Source organism: Ahaetulla prasina, chromosome 4 (genome assembly GCF_028640845.1).
Source record: "Ahaetulla prasina isolate Xishuangbanna chromosome 4, ASM2864084v1, whole genome shotgun sequence".
In the NCBI taxonomy this organism is placed as follows: Eukaryota; Metazoa; Chordata; class Lepidosauria; order Squamata; family Colubridae; genus Ahaetulla; species Ahaetulla prasina.
The window spans coordinates 70107930-70128794 of record NC_080542.1 but is presented as its reverse complement, the minus strand read 5'-3'; the positions used below and the strand labels follow the sequence as shown (position 1 = coordinate 70128794).

The window sequence follows — 20865 nt, the reverse complement described above, 5'->3', positions numbered from 1 at the left end:
TTAGAAACCACATTTGATAACAGTTTGCTTTAAGGATGATGTATTGTTCTGTTGCTTGAGAAGTACAAATTCAGATTTCCTTTGCGTGCATGGGGTTAGTCAAATGCTTTTTCCAAGATTAATCAATATTTATGAAATGTGCTCAGTATGAAATGTGACACCCTATTCTGTGAGCTGCACTGATTTTCAGTTTGCGATTCACTGTGCCAGTTATTACCAACAAACCCTTACAGGGCACAGGGTCTGGTTACTGGGGGGACTGTTTGTCTCCCATAGCATCTGTCTGACTAATTCAATGTGGCAGGATTGATGTGCTCTGGGATACCTTCAATTAAACAATTATCTATCAGAAGCCCAACATTTTCTCTACTGTAGCTCATGCTGTCTAGAATAAGATTCCTCAAATCTGGATGTCCCCCACCTTGTTGGTATTTCAAAAAGCCTTGAAGATTTGATTTTGTATCCAGGCCTTTGGCAAGGGTGTTCAAAGCCCCCTTCCACAGAATATAGGTGTGGTTTGGATGTTGTCTGGTTTGTGCCATGTTTTGTTCTTTTTTGTGTGTCCTGTGCGTTTTTATCTGAAAACTATCCAGAGTGGTTAAAAGTCAAGGTATAAAATTAAATGAATAAATGCCTACCAAACATATACAATCATATACAAGTGAGTTTATTTACTCCAGTAATAGAATAATAGTTGTAATCTTAAAACATGCAACTTGAATTTCCACATTGCAAAACACATGAAAATATTCCATATTTATTTTTGAGAAGATGCTAAATATAGGGAGAAAGAGAATCTAAATCTACTTCAGTTCTTAGAAATGAAATTGATCTTATTCCACAAGGAGACTCTAATATTTTGCCTACTGTTAACTGAAAGGAATAAGCTGGAAAAAACCACTTTTGTGATTCAAGACAGGAATTAATTAGGAAATGGCTTCTCCAATAATCTTTTCAGTCCCAGAAGTAATTGTCATTAAACTGATTGAAAATCCCAGTTAAATATGTACAGTATTGCAACTTGCATTTTGAGTGCTAAATTATGCAACAAGTATTTTGACCCTGTTGTGGGAAAATAATTTTTTCCACAGATTAAAATGTCTCCCTAACTATTCAAACATTAAACTAGTAGATTTTACTAAGGCTATCAAAATATATGCAGCTTAATAGATAACTTGATTTTTAAGTGCTATCCTATTAAATGGGATATAAAAATAACCTTTTGTTAAAGTCTAAGTGAGTTTCCATTTGCTCTCTTGAGTTGCAATTACATTCATAGAATAATACAACTGTTAAAAAACACAGTGTATTGGACAGATGGAAGTGGGGAAAGAAAGATTATTTTGCATCACCTTAGTACTGTAATTTGTAACTCCTGCAGAGATCCAGGTAAGAATAATTACTATATTATCATCGTCAGTAAATACATGCTTTTCTCAGTAGCTGGCAAAAATATTTCATTCATCCTTTTGCCTTAAATATTCAAAGAACCATTTGGACCCGTTTCCCACAGAAAATACCAGGAGCCACAAAACCTGGATGTACATAGCCAACTCAATGTCACTCCCACCCCCGCCATCCCTACCCAGGTTTTGTAGCTCCTGGGTGTTTTCTGTGGGAAATGGGTCTCTCCCCCCTCCCCCTCCCTCCCTTCTCATTTCTATTTTTCTCTCTTTTTCCTCTCTTTTTTTCTTTCCTCTCTTTCTTTCTTTCTCTTCCCCTTCTTTCTCATTTGTTTCTGTCTCTTTTCCCTCTCTCACTCTCCCTCCAGCTCTCTTATTTCACTCTCCCTCTCCCCTTCTCTCGCTCTGTTTTTCCTCTCTCTCATTCTCTCCCTCCATCATTTTCTCATTTCTCTTTCTTTTTCTCCTTTTCTCTAATTTCTCTCTTTCTCGCCCTCATGTCTGTTTTTTCCTTTCTCTCTCTCCCTTTCTTTTTCTTTCTTTCTCTCCTCTATTATCTCGTTTCTCTCTCCTTTCCCTCTCCTTCCTTTCCCTCTCCCTCTCCCCCTTCTCTCTCTCATTTGTTTCTCTTTTTCCTCTCTCATTCTCGCTCTCTCTCATTTTCTCATTTCTCTCTCTTTCTTTCTCTCTTTCATTTCTCTTTCTCCCTTTTTCCCCTTTTCTCTCTCATTTCTCTCTCTCTCTCTTGCGCGTGAGTGAGGATACGCTCTCGCGTGCACGAGTGGAGATAGTCTCTGCAAGCGAGTGGCCAGGCTCAGCCAAAACGTAGTGAAGGCACGTGGAGCTGGCAGGTGGACCAACTGATGGGTGAGTGTCTTTGGCAAGGGCACTCTGGCTTTCTCTGAGCCTGATCCCCGGGGTGGATGTGGGAGGTTCAGTGGGGTCAGCCCCTTTTCTTGCTGCCCTGAGTTTCTTTATTCCTCCAGCTGAGTGGTGCCGCCAGCACGATTGAAAAGCATCCTCCAGGAGGCTTTAAATCTTGCATGGGGGACTTTTGCTGCCTGCTCATGCACATCCTCCTGGCCCCACAACAGCCGGCCAGGGGATCGCATGAGAAGGAGGAGGGTCATCTTTAGGGAAGCTGCTACTGTGGCTCATGCTTGCTCCTCAGGTGTGAGCCCATCCCCCTTTCCATCATACCCTCCTCCCAGATCCCATTCCCACCCTGATAGCCCCGTGTTAACGAGGCTGGCATTGGCCATGGCTGGGTTGTGTCAGTGTCTTGGGGCGGAGAGCAGGTTGCATGACCGGATCAGCAGGAAGCCACAGAGAAGCGGTCAAGGAGCCACATGTTGCTCCAGAGCTGCCGGTTGTCAACACCCGGACTAGGACAATGTTCAGAATACAAAGAGATTAAATTGGTTGCTTACTGTGTTAGGTTCAGGAAAACATTCTTTGTGGAACATATGCCTGCAATGAAATACTATTACACTGAAAGATTTAGATGCATCTGGCAAGGGAAAAGAGAAAAATACATGATGTGTATTAATGTAAGTTATAAAAATCAGCAGAAGATTGTATTATGATAAAATATTACACTTTGTTAATGAGGAGATATGAACATTTTCAAATTTCTTTCACCAATTAGATAAACTGAGTTTTGTTTCTGCATATTCATGGAGATATCCTGTAACTATGTATTACTATGTGAAAATGCTAACATCTAAAAGTCCAAGACATTTCCTACTGTTTTATAGCTTTATCCAAGAAAGATCGTTTTGTAATGTTCTGCTTGCGTGTTGGTGCGATTGTGATTACACCTTTGAGTCAATCCTAACTCCTGATTATTACTTATACAGGTCCATGCAATTTTTAGCATTTTCAGATGTGGTTTCCCATTGCCTGCTTCCTAGAATTTTTGATCGGCACAAAATCAACCACCTGGCCTAATGGCTAAGTTATTACTAAAACTCACTCTCCTAATTTCTAGCCTAGTGCCTTTAACCACTATAGTATACTAGCTCTCTAATGCCCTCCTTACAAATGCAAATACTCCCTATCCCTCCCCAAAAATCTGTATTAAGACACTCCATTCTTTTTAAAACATTCCTTCGGCTATTGTAATATTGTGATTCCATTGTTAGCAGTTGGAAGTAAAATAATATTTATTAGGAAGAGAGATTACTGTATTTTTTGCACTATAAGACGCTCTACACCATAAGACGCTCTACACCATCTAGCTTTTGGGAAGGAAAACAAGAAAAAAACAATCTGCCTCTACCTTCCAGCAATTTGCCTCCTGGCATGAAACAGCCTGTCAGCTTCAGCACAGACTGATTTAGCATAATACAGCTGATTGGCAGTTGGATCGGCCTCCTGGATTATTGTCGATCAGCTGTTCCAGGCTGCGGGGATCACTGCCACCCATCACCGCCACCGTCCACTGCCACTTCTACATGCCTCATTTTCGGACTCCATGTGCTCCATTTTCAATCTCCGCGCATTCCAGCCTGGAACGGGCTGAAAACAGGATGCGCGGAGCCAAAAATGGGGCATGTGGAGGTGGCAATAGGCGATGGTGATGATGGTGAACCCTGCAGCCTGGAATGGGCCAAAAACAGGATGTGCGGAAGCCAAAAATGGGGTGTGTGAAAGCAGTGATAGGCAGCGGCAGCAATGAGGCCAGTCCGGAATACTATTCCGATCCCACTGCCAATCATCTGCTTGTGCTAAATCAGCTGTGCTGAAGCTGACCAAGCTGTTTGGTGTTTGCTGCAAGGAGGCAAATTGCTGGAAACCAGAGGATGAAGGATGGGGGCCGGCGGGTGGGTGTGGCTTCAGCAACATTTGCTGTATAAGACACACAGACATTTCCACTCACTTTGGGAGGAAGGGGGAAGTGTGTTTTATAGACCGAAAAATACAGTATTTTTGTTCTTGAAAAGTCATGTTTATCCATGGAAGCAGGTAGACAGGTATGGTTTTAAGATAAACATACATTGTGAGAAAGAAACTAGATGTGACACATCTAGTTTAGTAAAATATCCTACTCTGAGATCTCTGTCTATAAAATGGATTATTATGGCCTCTTGAAATACAGCAGTTAAATTTAAAATCAGCTATTATTTCTTTTCCTAAGTAATTTTATATAGCTTCTCAATTTGATTACATAGTAATTAACTTGTTAATAAACTATCACATTGTAAATATTGTAATTTTTTATCATATAAAATAACATAGCACTAATTCTTTTTTTAAAGGAAGCAGAGGTAATTGGACTATCACTTTAAATCTGGGAGGCAACGTTTTGATAGAGGAGACTACGGTTATGGATTTTGGAGAACCACCGGCTACTTTTTTCAAATTTGGAACTGAAGTGTACTGACTTCTCAATTCTGAAAAACTGCTAAAAGGAGTCTGGTTATAAGTCAAGAACTACCTATAATTTGAAATATTTTATATATCTCTTGAAGCAATACCAACCGTTTCAAGCAAGTATCAGAAAGGATTCCAATGGTATTAAAAGGGTCAAATTTAGCTCTGTTCTTAGATTACTCAATTGAATTCATATGGCAAAGAATCCAAATGGAAAAGAATGCAAATGGAAAAGAAAAGAAAAGAAGACTGGCTAGGACTACAGGTGGAGCACTAAAGTAACATTTCTAACAACTATTACAACTATATTAAACAGATCCCAGACAGTATTTATTTTCTACAGAACATGTATAGTGAATGCAAAGCACGCCATATAATCCTACCTGTAGGCAGTATAGGAGAAAGGCATATTTCACAGATATTTTCCTCTATAAGAAAAAATAATGACATACAAAATTAATATAATGCATTTGTTTCTGTTTTGAGTATAATTCTCAAAGTTGAGACATTTTTAGTATGGATAGTCCTTGACTTACAACCATTTGTTTAGTGACCATTTGAAGTCATTAAAAAAAGTAACATTTTTTACATGTACAACAGTTGCAGCTTCCCCATGGTCACATAATCAGAATGTGGATGCTTGGCAAGTGGCATGCATTTATGATGGTTGCAATGTTCCAGGGTCATGTGACGATCATATATAACCTTCCCAGCCAGCTTCCAAAAAGGAAAGTGAATGAGGGAAGCCAGATTCGCTTAATCACTGAAATTACTGGGACAAAAGTCATTTAACAACTGTTTTGCTTAGAAACAGCAATTTTGGGCTCAATTGTTGTTATCAATCAAGGACTACCTATATATGAAAAATAGGTTTTGATATATCAATGAAAATATTAATATATATTCAATACCTATAAGTCTCTTATGAACTACTGTATTTTGTAGACTAAATAATACAATAGAGAAATCATGTGCTCAACTATTGTTATAGCAAGCAAAAGGCTCCTCTCTTAAATCTGTTAGTTGAAGGATACATCACTGAAATAAAATGAGAGATAATCCCAAAAACTCTTCAACTGCCAAGGTAAGTTTTAACAGAAGAGAATATTTGTAGCTCAGGGATGACTTGTGAAGTCCTTGGTGTTCAGAGAGCTCAGAGATAGGCTTATATTTTATATCTGCAACTATTTATGGAACTTACCATCTACAAGTACTCCACGCATTTGTGTTCGGTGCATCTTTTTCAACAATGAAAGAGAGTCAGCCACAAGAATCTTCTTGCATCCTTCTCGAAGCAAAATCTAAAAAAGACAAAACACAACTATATGATAATTTGTCAGCAGATTTTCAAATTTTATTTCTAAGTCTAAATATTATTAAAGACAATGACTTCTGAAGATTTAAAAAAGGATTAATTAAAATTAAGCATTATCAATGTTAAGTATGTGACATAGTACAACAATATATGTAATCCTACTAGAATTTCAGGATAAAACTTTTTTCTGTAACTTTCCTTAAAATAGATATGGATATCTGCAAATGATCTATTACTTCTTATTTTCTGATACATTTTAATGTCATTTTTGACAAGAGCACTTACATTTTCTTAATAATCATCTGCATTATAATAATGAAATGAAATCTGTACCAGTAGCAATATAGCCTTCTAACAAATAGCTACTCAATCAATTTTAGATGAATATTCCTTATTGGTTAATCAATTACATTTTATTTAATTTTTTACATATTGATATCTATTGTTCCTACTTACTGCAATGTTTTTCATTCTATCTCATTTTAAAATTCCTTTTGCTAAAGCTTTGTCTTAGAAAAATAACAGATTAACAATTCCTAAATTATTATTTGAAACCATGCATTAATGGCAGTTTATCTGGGTTAGGACCAAGTATTCCAATTATTTGGCTCAAGTAATCAAAAAGAGAAATAAAAGCAAGTGTCCAGAAGTCCAGAAAATTTGTAGGGGAACCATTCTCATAACTTTGAACCTTATTGCCTTTGAGACAATTTCACATCACATTTTGTTATAAAAAACCTCAAACCCTTACCATTTGTCTGCCAATTTTTAATTATTGTTCAAAGATTAAGAATTCTATCTACTAGTACAGAAGTTCTCAGACTTTATGCTACTGTGATCTTCTAAAATAATAAAGCAATTTGTAACCCCATTATTAAACTAAATAATAATTGTTGTTGTTAGTTGCGAAGTCATGTCTGACCCCATGGACAATGTTCCTCCAGGCCTTCCTGTCCTCTCCATCCTCTGGAGTCCATTTAAGCTCACACCTGCTTCAGTGACTCCATCCAGCCACCTCATTCTCTGTCGTCCCTTTTTTCTTTTGCCCTCAATCTTTACCAACATTAGGCTCTTCTCCAGTGAGTCCTTCCTTCTCATTAGGTAGTCAAAGTATTTGAGTTTCATCTCCAGGATCTGGCCTTCTAAAGAGCAGTCGCGGTTGATCTCTTCCAGGACTGACCAGTTTGATCACTTTGCAGTCCAAGGGACTCACAGGAGTCTTCTCCAGCACCAGAGTTCAAAGGCCTCAATTCTTTGGCGCTTAGCCTTTCTTATGGTCCAACTTTCACAGCCATACATTGCAACTGGGAAAACCACAGCCTGTCTAGATTCACCATAGCTTTCCTCCCAGGAGCAAGCATCTTTTAATTTCTTGGCTGTAATCCTCATCTGTGGTGCTCTTGGAGCCCAGGAAAATAAAATCTGTCACTACCTCCATTTCTTCCTCATCTATTTGCCAGGAATTGAGAGGGCCGGATGCCATGATCTTAGTTTTCTTACTATTGAGTTTCAAGCCAACTTTTGTACTCTCCTCCTTCACCTGTCTCAAGAGGCTCTTTAGTTCCTCTTCACTTTCTGCCATTAAAGTGGTATCATCTGCATATCTGAGGTTGTTGATATTTCTCCCGGCAATCTTAATTCCAACTTTTGATTCATTTAGCCCACCTTTCTCATGATGTGCTCTACATATAAGTAGGCAGAGCAACAGTATACAGCCTTGCCAGACTCCTTTCCCAATTTTGAACCAATCAGTGGTTCTGTGTCCAGTTCTCACTGTTGCTTCTTGGCCTGCATATAGGTTTCTCAAGAGACGAGTAAGGAGGCGTGGTCACGTTGCGATGAGACGGACACGAACCCTAGGAGCTCTGGGGGGGGGAGTGCCGAAAATCCCATCGTATGGGGGTCCGTAATGGACTATAGCTGTCCTGCAGGGACAGTGAAGAAAGAAGGAACTGCCGGAGCGAACAGAGAAGTTGCAAATTGCCTGCAGCACGGGTTTTTTAGCCTTTGACCCAGCAATGAGGACTGCAGCTACCACAAACTGCCAAAGTCGGGATGGCCACAAAGATCGTGCAGGAGGTTGAAGTGGTGAAATTGAACAAAGTATTGAAGCCGAGTGACTGAACATCAACTCATGAAGAGGCACTTTAAAATTGACTTCTGCAATAAGCCTTAAAAAAAAACCTGAAATGGCGCCTAAATTGAAAAAGATTGTTGATACAATTGGAAAAAAAACCAGAAACAGTACCCAAAGACCTGACAAGAATTTGGCTTCTGAAATTGAAGTCTAGAGCCTTTAAACTAAAAGAGAAAAATAGAACTATTGATCAAAACTGGAAATTTGGATAATTTGGAAGTTTTGTTTTTTTTAACAACTAATTAAAGACTAAAAACAGGAAAAAAGGAAAACAACTGAGGATTTAAAACTGGACTCTGATTGAATATCTCCGATTTCCTCTATACTCCATGGATTTGGACTAAGCAAAGTATTAAATTGAAACTATGTATTTTAAATGGGATACTTTTGTTAATTGTGAATTGGAATTGTGGACTATAGAGTGACATCTAAAGGTGGAAGAGAAACTATAAGCACATAGTCATTGTTGAACAGCTCCTATGACTGTGATAAGAAACAGTGAGAATTTTAAGGGAGGTTTCTACTAACAAGCTGACTGACCTTCACAAGAATAAAAATTACAACTTCAAAGAATGAAGCAGAGAATCAACTGAAACTAAGAAAAGTACAAAGCAAAGTTTAAGCAAAGACCACAAGAAATAACTAGACTGGAGGGAAAATAATGATTTAGGAAAAAAACTAAGAGTTGCTTTTAGCAGTGACAGTTAAAATATAAATTGAAAAGATTATATTAAAGGTTATTAGAGAGATACAAAGAAGGGGGAAGGAGGGAAAAGGGAGAAATAATAGAAATATAAGACAAGCTAAGATGATATTGAACTTTAAGCGAATAATAACTGTATTGAAATAGTTTAAGACTAAAACTTCTAAGAGATGAGAATATACAAAGATAAGCATAAAACTTTTTGAAATACGACAAACGTTTGCTCCTTTTCACTTTTGCTTTTCCATTATATTGTTAAAGAAATTATTGCTATTGAAGCTACAGAAATGAGCAGAATTTTATTGAAATATTTGAAGCAAGGAACTTTAAAGGAAAATAAGAAGGGATTTAATATAGATCAAGATTGAAATATTAAAGATGAGAATTTAATGCATAAGAGGTTTTTTTTGAAATATCTAAGAAATGAGAACTCTGTATAAGACATTTTTTGAAACAATGAATGTTACAATCACACTTGGCCAATAAAAAATTCTATTCTATTCTATGCTATTCTTTATTTTTTCTTATTGTTTTTCCTTTGATAAAAATAAGAATAATGATCTTTTTAAAAAAAAAATGTTTAGTGAAATGTAATGATTATGTAAAGATTGAAAAGAAAGAAAATTGTAACTGGGAATATAGGGTTTTAATTTAAATCCCTAAATTTAATTTAATTTAGGGATAAGAAGTGGAGCAAAAAGTGGTGGTAGACTTGATTAAAGAGTTAAATTCAGGACAGAGGGTTAGATTGAATTTTTTAGCTAGAGGTATGCAAATAATTGAATTAAAAGAGGGGAAGGGAAATAGATTTGACAAAATATACAGTGAGGGAAATTTGAATTGGGTTTGACTATGTACCTGACTGATACTTTGCTCAAAAATATGATGTATGTGGTTTATTTTCAAAAAATAAAAAAAAATTCAAAAAAAAGAAAAAGACAAATAAGATGGTCTCTTGAGAAACCATCTCTTTAAGAACTTGCCACAATTTGTTGTGATCCACACAAAGCATAGTTAATTTAGCATAGTCAATGAAGCAGAAGTAGATATTTTTCTGGAACTCCCTAGCTTTCTCCATGATCTAGCGTATATTGGCAATTTGATCTCTAGTTCCTCTGCCTCTTCGAAATCCTCCCTGTACTTCTGGTAGGTCTCGATCCACATACTGCTGGAGTCTAGCTTGTAGGATTTTAAGCATAACTGTACTAGCATGTGAAATGAGTGCAATGGTGCGATAGTTTGAACATTCTTTGGCATTGCCTTTCTTTGGAATTGGAATGTAAACTGACCTTTTCCAATCCTTTGGCCACTGTTGAGTTTCCCAAATTTGCTGGCAAATTGAATGTAGCACTTTTACTGCATCATCTTTTAAGATTTTGAATAGCTCAGCTGGAATACTGTCACCTCCACTAGCTTTGTTGTTGCTCAGATTTCCTAAGGCCCATTTGACTTCACATTCTAGGATGTCTGGCTCGAGGTCAGTGACCACCCAATTGTAGTTATCAGGGATGTTAAGCTTGTTCTTGTATAGTTCTTCTGTGTAATTTTGCCACCTCTTCTTAATCTCTTCTGCCTCTGTTAGGTCCCTGCCATTTTGGTCCTTTACCATGCCCATCATGCCTTTCCTTCAAAAAAAGAAAAAAAAAACAAATCCAGGAAATTATAAACCTATCAGCCTGACCTCAATACCAGGAAAGATTCTGGAAAAGATTATCAAGCAACGGATCACTGAACACCTAGAAGCAAACGAAGTAATAACCAAAAGCCAACATGGGTTTGTCAAAATCAGATCATGCAAGACTAATCTTTTTGCATTCTTTGACAAAGTGACAAAATTAGTGGACTAGAGGAATGCTGTCGATATAATTTACTTGGACTTCAGTAAAGCATTTGATAAAGTAGATCATAACCTACTACTAGATAAAATAGAAAAATGTGGGTTAAACAGCATCACCACCAGATGGTTTTGTAACTGGCTCACCAACTGCACTCAATGAGTAGTCCTCAATGGAACTACATCAACATGGAGGGAAGTATGCAGTGGAGTATCCCAAGGCTCTGTTTTAGGCCCAGTACTCTTCAACATCTTCATCAATGACTTAGATAAGGGGATAGATGGTGAACTCATCAAATTTGCAGATGACACCAAGCTGGCAGGAATAGCCAACACTCCAGAAGATAGGCTCAAGATATAGAAGGATCTTGACAGACTTGAACATTGGGCGCTAACTAACAAAATGAAATTCAACAGTGAAAAAAGTAAGGTTCTACATTTAGGCAAAAAAACCAAGATGCATAGGTACCGTATATGTGGAACCTCGCTTAATATTAGTAACTGTGAGAGGGATCTTGGAGTCTTAGTGGACAACCATTTAGATATGAGCCAGCAGTGTGCAGCAACTGCCGAAAAACCCAACACAGCTCTAGGCTGCATAAACAGAGGGATAGAATCAAGATCATGTGAAGTATTAATACCAATTTATAATGCCTTGGTAAGGCCACACTTGGAATATTGCATTAAGTTTTGGTCGCCACAATGTAAAAAATATGTTGAGACTCTAGAAAGAGTGCAGAGAAGAGCAACAAAGATGATTAGGGGACTGGAGGCTAAAATGTATGACGAATGGTTGCAGGAACTTGGTATGTCTAGTTTAATGAAAAGAAGGACTAGGGGAGACATGATAGCAGTATTCCAATATCTCAGGGGTTGCCACAAAGAAGAAGGAGTCAAACTATTCTCCAAAGCAACAAGAAGCAATGGGTGGAAACTGATCAAGGAAAGAAACAACTTAGAACTAAGGAGAAATTTCCTGACAGTCAGAACAATTAATGAGTGGAACAACTTGCCTGCAGAAGTTGTGAATGCTCCAACACTGGAAATTTTTAAGAAGATGTTGGATAACCATTTGTCTGAAGAGGTGTAAGGTTTCCTGCCTGAGCAGGGGATTGGACTAGAATACCTCCAAGGTCCCTTCCAACTCTGTTATTACGATTATTATCTTTGCATGAAATGTTCCCTTCATATCTCCACTATTCTTGAAGAGATCTCTGGTCCTTCCTATTCTTTTGTTTTCTTCTATTTCTTTGCACTGTTCATTTAAGAAGGCATTCTTATCTCTTCTAGCTATTCTCTGGAATTCTGCATTCAATTGGGTGTATCTTTCTCTTTCTTCCTTGCCTTTCTCTTCCATTCTTTCCGCAGCTATTTGCAAAGCTTCCTCAGACAGCCATTTTGCTTTCTTGAATTTCTTTTTTTCTGGGATAGTTTTGGGATGGTACAATGTTGCAAACTTCTGTCCATATCTAATTCCTTAAATCTATTTGTCATCTCTACTATATATTCATCAGGGATATGGTTTAAATCATACCTGAGTGGCCTAGTGCTTTTTCCTACTTTCTTCAATTTAAGCCTACATTTTGCAACGAGAAGCTCATGATCTGACTACAGTCAGCTCCTGGTCTTGTTTTTACTGGCTGTATAGAGCATCTCCATCTTTGGCTGCAGAGCACAAGTCAATCTGATTTCTGTTTTGACTGTCTGGTGATGTCCATGTGTAGAGTTGTCTCTTGGGTTGTTGGAAAAGGGTGTTTGTTATAACCATCATATTCTCTTGACAAAATTATATCAGCCTGTGCCCTGCTTCATTTTGTACTCAAGGCGAAACTTGCCTGTTATTCCGGTTATCCTTTGGCTTCCTACTTTAGCATTCCAATCCCGCATGATAATAAGGACATCATTTTTTTAGTGTTAATTCTATAAGGTGCTGTAGGGCTTCATAGAACTGGTCAATTTCATCCTCATCCTCAGCACCTGTGGTTGGGCCATAGACTTGGACTACTGTGATATTGAATGGTTTGCCTTGGATTCAAACTGAGATAATTCTGTCATTTTGGGGATTGTATCCAGTATTGCTTTTCCTACTCTTTTATTGGTTATGAAGGTTACTCCATTTCTTCTGAGGGATTCTTTCCCAGAGTAGTATACCTGATGTTATCTGAATTAAATTCACTCATTCCTGTCCATTTTAGTTCGCTGATTCCTAAGAAGTTGATGTTCAGTCTTGTCATCTCTTGTTTGACCACGTCCAGCTTGCCTTGATTCATGGATCTTACATTCCAGGTTCCTATGGAGAATAGATCTTTATAGCATCAGACATTCCTTTCACCACCAGATACATCCACAGCTGAGCGTCCTTTCGGCTTTGGGCCAGTCGCTTCACTCTTTCTGGCACTACTAGTACTAGCCCTCTGCTCTTCCCCAGTAGCATATTGGACACCTTCTGACCTGAAGGACTCATCTTCCAGAGTCATATCTTTTTGCCTTTTGGCACTATCTATAAGGTTTTCATGGCAAAGAGATTGGGTAAGAAAGATATAAACAATTTTTAAATAATTGAATTGCAATTTATATATCATAGGACTCTCAAACGTTTTGGCCTTGCACAAATAAAAAGTGATCAAACTTTTGACAACTTTGTCTATGCAAGCCTCATAGTGCAGTCAAAAAACATAGTTTGAGAACCTTTGCATTAACAGACAGTTGTAAAACTCTTCATTTCTTTGGTTTTTACAAATATTATTTGTTATAATACTTACTTTAATCAAGAAAAAATGCATTATAATGAGTTAAGAAGAACAGTATTTATTCATCTTGGCAAGCTTAAATGTGTAGATTTCAGTCCCAGAATTCCACAGCCATTATGCTGGGAATTCTGAAAGTTCAACCCACTCATCTTAGTTTTCAAATTTAAGAAACACAGAGTTAGGGTGAAGCCAGAATTAAAGGCAAGTACAAGTCTATTGCCAAAAACAGGATGTTCATATGGAGTTTCCCTCCCCCACCCATTTTTCTCCATATATCGTGTAATTGTGAAAAGAGGCTCTGCATTAGTCATCTCACCCAGCTAAAATCTGTGACACCCCAAAACACCATCAGCAGGCTTTATTTAGTTAACCTAGAATCAGATTTTTCTCCCACCACGTATTGGAAAAATTGAGCTGTTGAAGAGCAGGATATAAAAACTCAACAATGAAATTTTAGACAGATAAAAGGACAAAATGTGAATTTTATATATGCCTCTTCATTTCATAAACGTAGGAAGTCAAGCCATATTTAATAATAACCACAAACACTGCACTTTGTTTTTCTCATTACTGACTCAAAAGATCAGTGGTACTGTGATGCTAGATGCCAGTCACAAAAAATGATCATTTTTTTAAAAAAGAAATGTGTCTCATGCTTTGTGCTGCATGCATTTTTATTATTTTGTAATGCAATGGCTGTTTTTTAATATATATTTTGAAGTAGCTAAAATAACATGATAGTCTGAGTAATGTCAATGGTTCAGATCAATATCAATAATCTGAGCTAGGATCAATAGCAATTTACTCCTGAATTCAAAGTTGTAAAATATGCTCACTATTAGCAAATATGCTCACTATTAGCAAATGACATCTGAAAAATGTTCTGTGAAAAAGTTGCAATGACTTTTTCCCCCCTGAAAACAAGTATCAGATAAATTACTTCAGCAGTACTTAAAGATCCGAATTTTCTGGATGAATTAATAAAACAAATTTTCACAAGGAAACTTACCTCCCAATGACAACAAAACCCATTATGCAAAAGTGTAATCATATGTTAAACAAGTGAAAAGGTTTGTCTGACACCCATTGGGCTAATCTTTTACAAACTTATTTAAACAAAGAACCCAACAGCAAGAAATTTGGTATTCAATCCTTTGCTCCATTGGCTGGATCCAGAGAATAGGAGCTGTAAACTATCCAACTAAGAATCTTTTGTTGATTTTCTCATACAATGTTTTGTTATCATGTAGAAAAATCTAAGTATGGTCAGTTGTGAAGAGCCCATGCTCTGTAGTTGACCCCTTTATTACATATTTAATAATTTTTATTATGAAAAGTTTATCTGTCAAATAAATGGAAGTGCCAACTCGGCCTGAAAAGTCCCTACTACATGAAAAATGAATTTCTGAAAGTTAAAGAAAACAAGAACCTATTTTATGTAAAATTTAATTTACTAGAGTATTAGACCCCCCTATGGCTCACCCTGAAAGATCCTTTTTTTGTGTGTAATTTATGAAAGCAAAATATTCATGTTCTTTGAAAGTTTTGCATGCATGGCTGTTGAAAATATAGCATCCTTTGTGTGCACGCGTATGCACATGCACGTGCTTGTGTGCACATGTAAAGTGTCAAAATTAGGAAATTACTGCTTTATTGTTTAAAATTCAATGTAATCTTGCTCACCCTGGCAGACTTGTCAGAGTGCCTATTGTGATTTAATTATAATAAAAAAACACTGCCAGTGAAACAGCAATTTATTTTCTACTAGCTAAATACTGCTCCAAGGCATGTGTCACTGTTGATACATGAGTGGCTCTACTGTAAGAGAACACACAATTTTATGGCTATATAAATTAAACTGCAGTTGTCAGTACTCTACTTTATTTATGATTTAATATTCACTTCATTGAATAGTGAGATATAAAATACAAGAATTTTTAGAATGCAGCTTTAATTTACTTACTTTTTAATTCCAGACAGACAACTTTGTCTTGCCCTGCCATGAATATTAGAACACCATCTAATAATACTGCCATTATTAGATAGGCTTAAGTTATTGTCAGTGAGGACAATGTCATTACCAAATTTATGCTACTTCTTCATGCTACTTCTATAAACACAGTGGCAAGCACGCTACCTAATGCAAACCACATCTTGATGAAGGTATTGCCTGAATGCATTAGAGTGAGACAATTATTTTTTATGGCCTGATTATTCTTTGAATTGTCACCCGTTCCTTAAAAGCTTATTTTATTCTTCACAAGAATATACACAGTGGTGTCATGAGTGGAGGAATGGATAAAGGCAGCCATAATCTTAAAATTTACCTGCAAATTATAATCCTGAAGAATCTTTACTAATGAATCTCTCAGGTTTGGAATCTCCATACTTTCCTTAATACGATGAATCAGGAGAATAGGGTCAACATGAGTCCCTATATTGTTTAACAAACCTGTAATAAAAGCTGTAAAAACATAGAGGACATTTAAGTCAGAATCAGAATGTTAAAGTCTCTTAAGTGGTGTAAATTACTCTTAAAAGCGGAGAGTGGAAAATAAATGGAAAACTAAAGGTATCTCTATGAAAGATCTAGTTATTTATAGGGCTTTTGTTTAAATTAAGCTATACACTTTAATTAAAAAGCTACCGTATGTTCTTTCCCATTCTGAGTTTTCTTGTAGATCTGATTCTTTGAATAATTTGAGAGGACAGTCTGAAATACTGTTACATTTTTTTGCTGACATCTTGGTTTTTTAGACACCTTGGTTTTAATGTGGCTCTTCTTTTATTCATATTTTCTCTTTGATAGTAGCAAGAATAATTTTGATGGTTTTACTGTAATTCATTCTCCCGTATTCCTTAAGGTCTTTTCATTTTACATCATAAAATCATAAAGGTCTGTTCTTTTTCACTGCCTAATATCATTATTTTTTCGGTACACCTTGTATTCAAGTACCTAGACTTCAAACCTGCCAGCATTTATTTATGTATTTATTTAATGTATACATTATTGTCTTTCAGTAAGGTATATCCCCCTTGTTTCTCTCTAGAACAGGGGTGTCAAACTCAATTTCATTGAGGGCTGCATCAGGGCTGTGGTTGACCTCGGGGGACCAGTGTGGCCAACTGGGTGGGTGTGGCCAGATGGATGGGCGTGGCCAGCTTGATGCCACTCCCCAAACTGCTGGCATTGTTTCTCTTTGCATTGGGTGGACTGGGCCGAAGTCATATTAGTCCGATGTTTCCTCTTCGCATTGGGTAGACAGGGCCAAAGCCATGCTGGCCCGATGTTTCCTTTTCACACTGGGTAGACCGGGCTGAAGCAATGCTGGCTTGATGTTTCCTCTTCACATTCGGTAGACTGGTCCAAAGCAACTCTGGCTCAATGTTTCCTCTTCGCATTGGGTAGACGGGGATGAAGCAATGCGGGCCAGCCCCTTACATTTTCCAGGATGCCCTATGGGCCAGATCCAACCACATTGCAGGTTGCATCCGGCCTGCAAGCCTTGTGTTTGACACCCCTACTTCAGAAATTTTCTTACACCCTATTTCTATTAGTCTCTTTTCTTGACACACTCTATTATTCTTTAACCCAAGCCTCTGACTTTATTATTTCTAAAGGCTGTATCTTTGTCTATGATTTTTGTGCCATACTTCTAGTCTAGTTTCTCAGAATTATATTTTTTAATTTTACACTATTTTCCCATATCAACTTTTGCACTTAAGAAATTCTTCCAATATATATTAAAAGTTTTTTCCCCCTCAATCACAGTATCCTACCAATTCCTCACAATGTATTTACATGCAGAGGGAAATTAATTTTCTTTGTGGAATGATTTGCAAATCTATTGCTGACTTTATATTTTGGCAGGAAAAACACTAGTAAACGTTTCATGAATCACAGCAGTTCCAGCAAGAAAAGATAACATGTTTCCAGATATACCAGGAGAAGCATTTCTTTTCTTAATACAGTCTAATCACACTTAAAGGAATTTTTATTAGGAAAAAATGTAATACCATTTAATATTTTTCTATTAAGGAAGGCAAATTGTCTTTATAAAGATGCTTAGGAAAACCCAAAAATTCCTAGCAGTTCCCCTAATTTGCTAGACAACAGCAAATGTCACACAACTATGGAATATGTAATCGGTTACATTTTTCACGACCATTGTGTTCTTTCAATAATTAAACTGATGTTCAGTAACAGTGATTATATTGCAACTCACTTCTTTGTATTATTGAAGTTGGCATTATTTTCAAATCAATCTGGCTATCCTGTCCTCCTTACCATTAATTAAATTCATTCTCTGTTTCATTGACACAGACATAACTGTATTATATAAACTGGGCAAAGATTAGATTGCTTACGAGGTTTGTCTATTGAGTACAAAATAAGGTCTTCCCAAAGTTCAGCATCATCTTGCTCTTTAGCAAACTCTATAGCTTTATCTACATCATTTAGGTCTTCCATGATCATTTTCAGGGCACTTCGACTATTGCCCATTCGACCTGAAAAAAAAATATGCAAAAAAATCCTCAACAACACACCCCTTAAAAACAATGACAAAGCACAATTTAATTCTATGAGCAATCCCTTTCTGGTTTTATTGTCTTCAAAAGTACCTTCCCATACCTGATGGCATCCAGATGTGTTAGACTACAACTTTCATAATCCCTAACAAAAATTAACCATAAATAAATAATAAAGATAAATAGAACACAATCATTGGACCATCTTTCTAGATTGGGGAAAGCACTTTTAAAATCCATGGTTTTTCTTTTTTTCTTTTTAGGAAAGAACATCTGTTTAAACAAAATCAATATAGTCCATTTCCAAAGAAATAAAATAGTTCCAGACTACATTCAGATACCTTCTTGTGGAATTCAGTTACATACTGAATTATATGCAGCAATACAGGTTAAAAAAGCAGCATAGAGTGTAGGCATTAGAGTACAGCCAAGATAAAAACTTATTGCCCTCAGATTGCTGCAAAATAGCAACAATGCAGCTTCCTACCATTTTCAGTTGAAGAACTGATTTAAGAACTAAAAGTCTTAATTCTAACATTAGTTAACATAAATTAAGTAATAAATTTTAAACAAGCTGCTCTGCAGGCAAAGAACCTCAGAATTTTAGAAAGAGATGTACTAGGAACACTAGCCTCTTGTTAAAAGCACCATCCATGATCATATCTGAACAGCTAGGATTCGCAAAAACTCATCTGAGGTAGTCATAAGAATCTGGATCATACATCAGCAATGTTTCACATTCATTAGCTAGTGGTTACAAGTGTTTATTTTGACTGTTTTAAAAATTCTTTCCCCCCCACCCGCCCCATTTCTGAAATTCCTAACTTGGAGATAATTTTATATAGTGCTGATAAAAAGTCTATACATTCCTGTTAAAATGCCAGGTTTTTGAGATGTAAAAAAAATATAGACTAAGATATATCACTTCAGAATTTTTTCTACGCTTAATATAACATAAACTGTACTATCCAACTGAAAAATAAACTGAAATCTTTTAAGGTGGAAAATAACAATAAGAAAAGTACAATAACATGGTTGTATAAGTGTGTACTGTACACCCTTATAAGCAGGGATGTGCTATGTTCAGAATTAACCAGTCACATTCAAACTGATGTTAAACAGTAGTCAGTATACACCTACCATTAATTAAAATGTGTCTGATCAATACAGGTTAAATTCAGCTGGACTTCTCTGACTTTTACCCAGTTGTCTTTTAGAGCAAAAGCCATGGTCTGCAAAATGCTTACAAAGCATCAAAGGGATCTTATTGTTGGAAGTTATCAGTCAAGAAAAGGATACCAAAAAATTTCCTAGGCATTGGATATATCATGGAGCACAATAAAGACAAGTGGAGAAAATATGGCACAACTGTGACATTGCCAAGAATTGGATGTCCCTCCAAAATTGATGAAAAAACAACAAGAAAACTGGCTTGAGAGGCTGCCAAGGGATCTACAGCAAGATTAAAGGAGCTGTTGTAATTTCTGGCAAGTGCTGGTCTCCCATATTTTTCATATGTCTGGACTATGGGGAGGGTGGCAAGACAAAAGCCTTTTCTTACAAAGAAAAACATTGAAGCTTGACTACATTTTGCAAAATCCTACATCAAGTTTGACAAAAGCATGTGGAAAAATATGTTATGGTCCAATGAGACTAATTCTGAACTTTTTGGCCATAATTTTGAAAAAGCATTTTTGGTGCAAAAATAATACTGAGCATCACCCGAAGTACACCATACCTACAGTGAAGTATGGTAGTGGCAACATTATGCTTTGGCTCTGCTTTTCTTCATCTGGAATTGGAGCTTTAATCAAGGTGGAGGGAATTATGATCAGTTCCAAATATCAGTTAATTTTGGCATAAAGCTTTCAGGCATCTGAAGATGAATTTCACATTTCAACACAACCCAAAGCATACCTCCAAATCAACAACAAATAGCCTAGCCAAAACCCTGACCTGAATCACTTGAAAATCTGTGGGGTGACATGAAGAGGGCTGCGTAATGTACTGTACTGATTTGGAGTGCAACCGCAAGGAAGAGTGGGCAGATTTCCAAGATGGGATATGCCATGCTGATAGGTCCTATCCAAAAAGACAGAATGAAGTCATTTATTTATTTATACTGTCATTTATTTATTTATTTATGCCCATCTTGCCTCAGGGTAACTTGGGTATGTCATAAAATCAAAAGGTGCTTCAACAAAGTATTAATTTAAGCGTGTGCACACTTATGCAATCATATCATTGTAAGATTTTTATTTTTTGCCTAAAATATTTGTTTGCTCTTCAATTCAATTGTACAGATTAAATGTTATATTAAAGGTTGAAAAAAATTCTGAAGTGATATATCTTCATCTTTTTTTTTTACATCTCAAAAAATTGGCATCTTAATAGGGGTGTATAGTACCTTAACAACCGTATATCACACTGTATATAGGTGATGGAAATACTGCCTTGATAATTTGTCAAGTAAAAACAAACAAAATGAAGCACAATACAGCTACTTACTCAAAAGATAAACAGTCTCTTCCACAAAGAATCTTTGCTGACAAATTTCAAGAGCCTGTAATTTCAAGAACAAAGTGTTAATTATTAATCATAGATAAATAATATTTGCTGCATCTCTAAGGCCCACTGCAGTCAGTGGAACATAACAATGTTGCTGAAAGTTAATGAACATCAGCTTTTTACTCATTTGGTATATGCTAAAAGGGGACACATTTTATTCACTGCCTTGTAGAATCATTTCTAAGTATAATGAATAAGAGTATATAGGTGACATTAATTTAAAACTTCTAAATAATTCCAAAAAGACCAG

General features: G+C 36.6%; 1 protein-coding gene across 4 annotated transcripts in view; it reads right to left on the bottom strand.

Annotated features, from left to right (window-relative positions):
- Positions 1-20865, bottom strand: part of VPS41 (VPS41 subunit of HOPS complex) — a 259609-nt gene that overhangs the window by 2259 nt on the left and 236485 nt on the right. For all 4 annotated transcript variants that reach the window (XM_058179680.1, XM_058179681.1, XM_058179683.1 and 1 more), the window contains 6 exons: positions 20556-20610; positions 17886-18026; positions 15845-15981; positions 5980-6079; positions 5162-5206; positions 2834-2913 (listed from right to left, as the gene is read on the bottom strand). In XM_058179680.1, coding sequence (XP_058035663.1) covers positions 2834-2913; positions 5162-5206; positions 5980-6079; positions 15845-15981; positions 17886-18026; positions 20556-20610 — 558 coding nt within the window. The remainder of the gene's footprint in view (positions 1-2833; positions 2914-5161; positions 5207-5979; positions 6080-15844; positions 15982-17885; positions 18027-20555; positions 20611-20865) is intronic.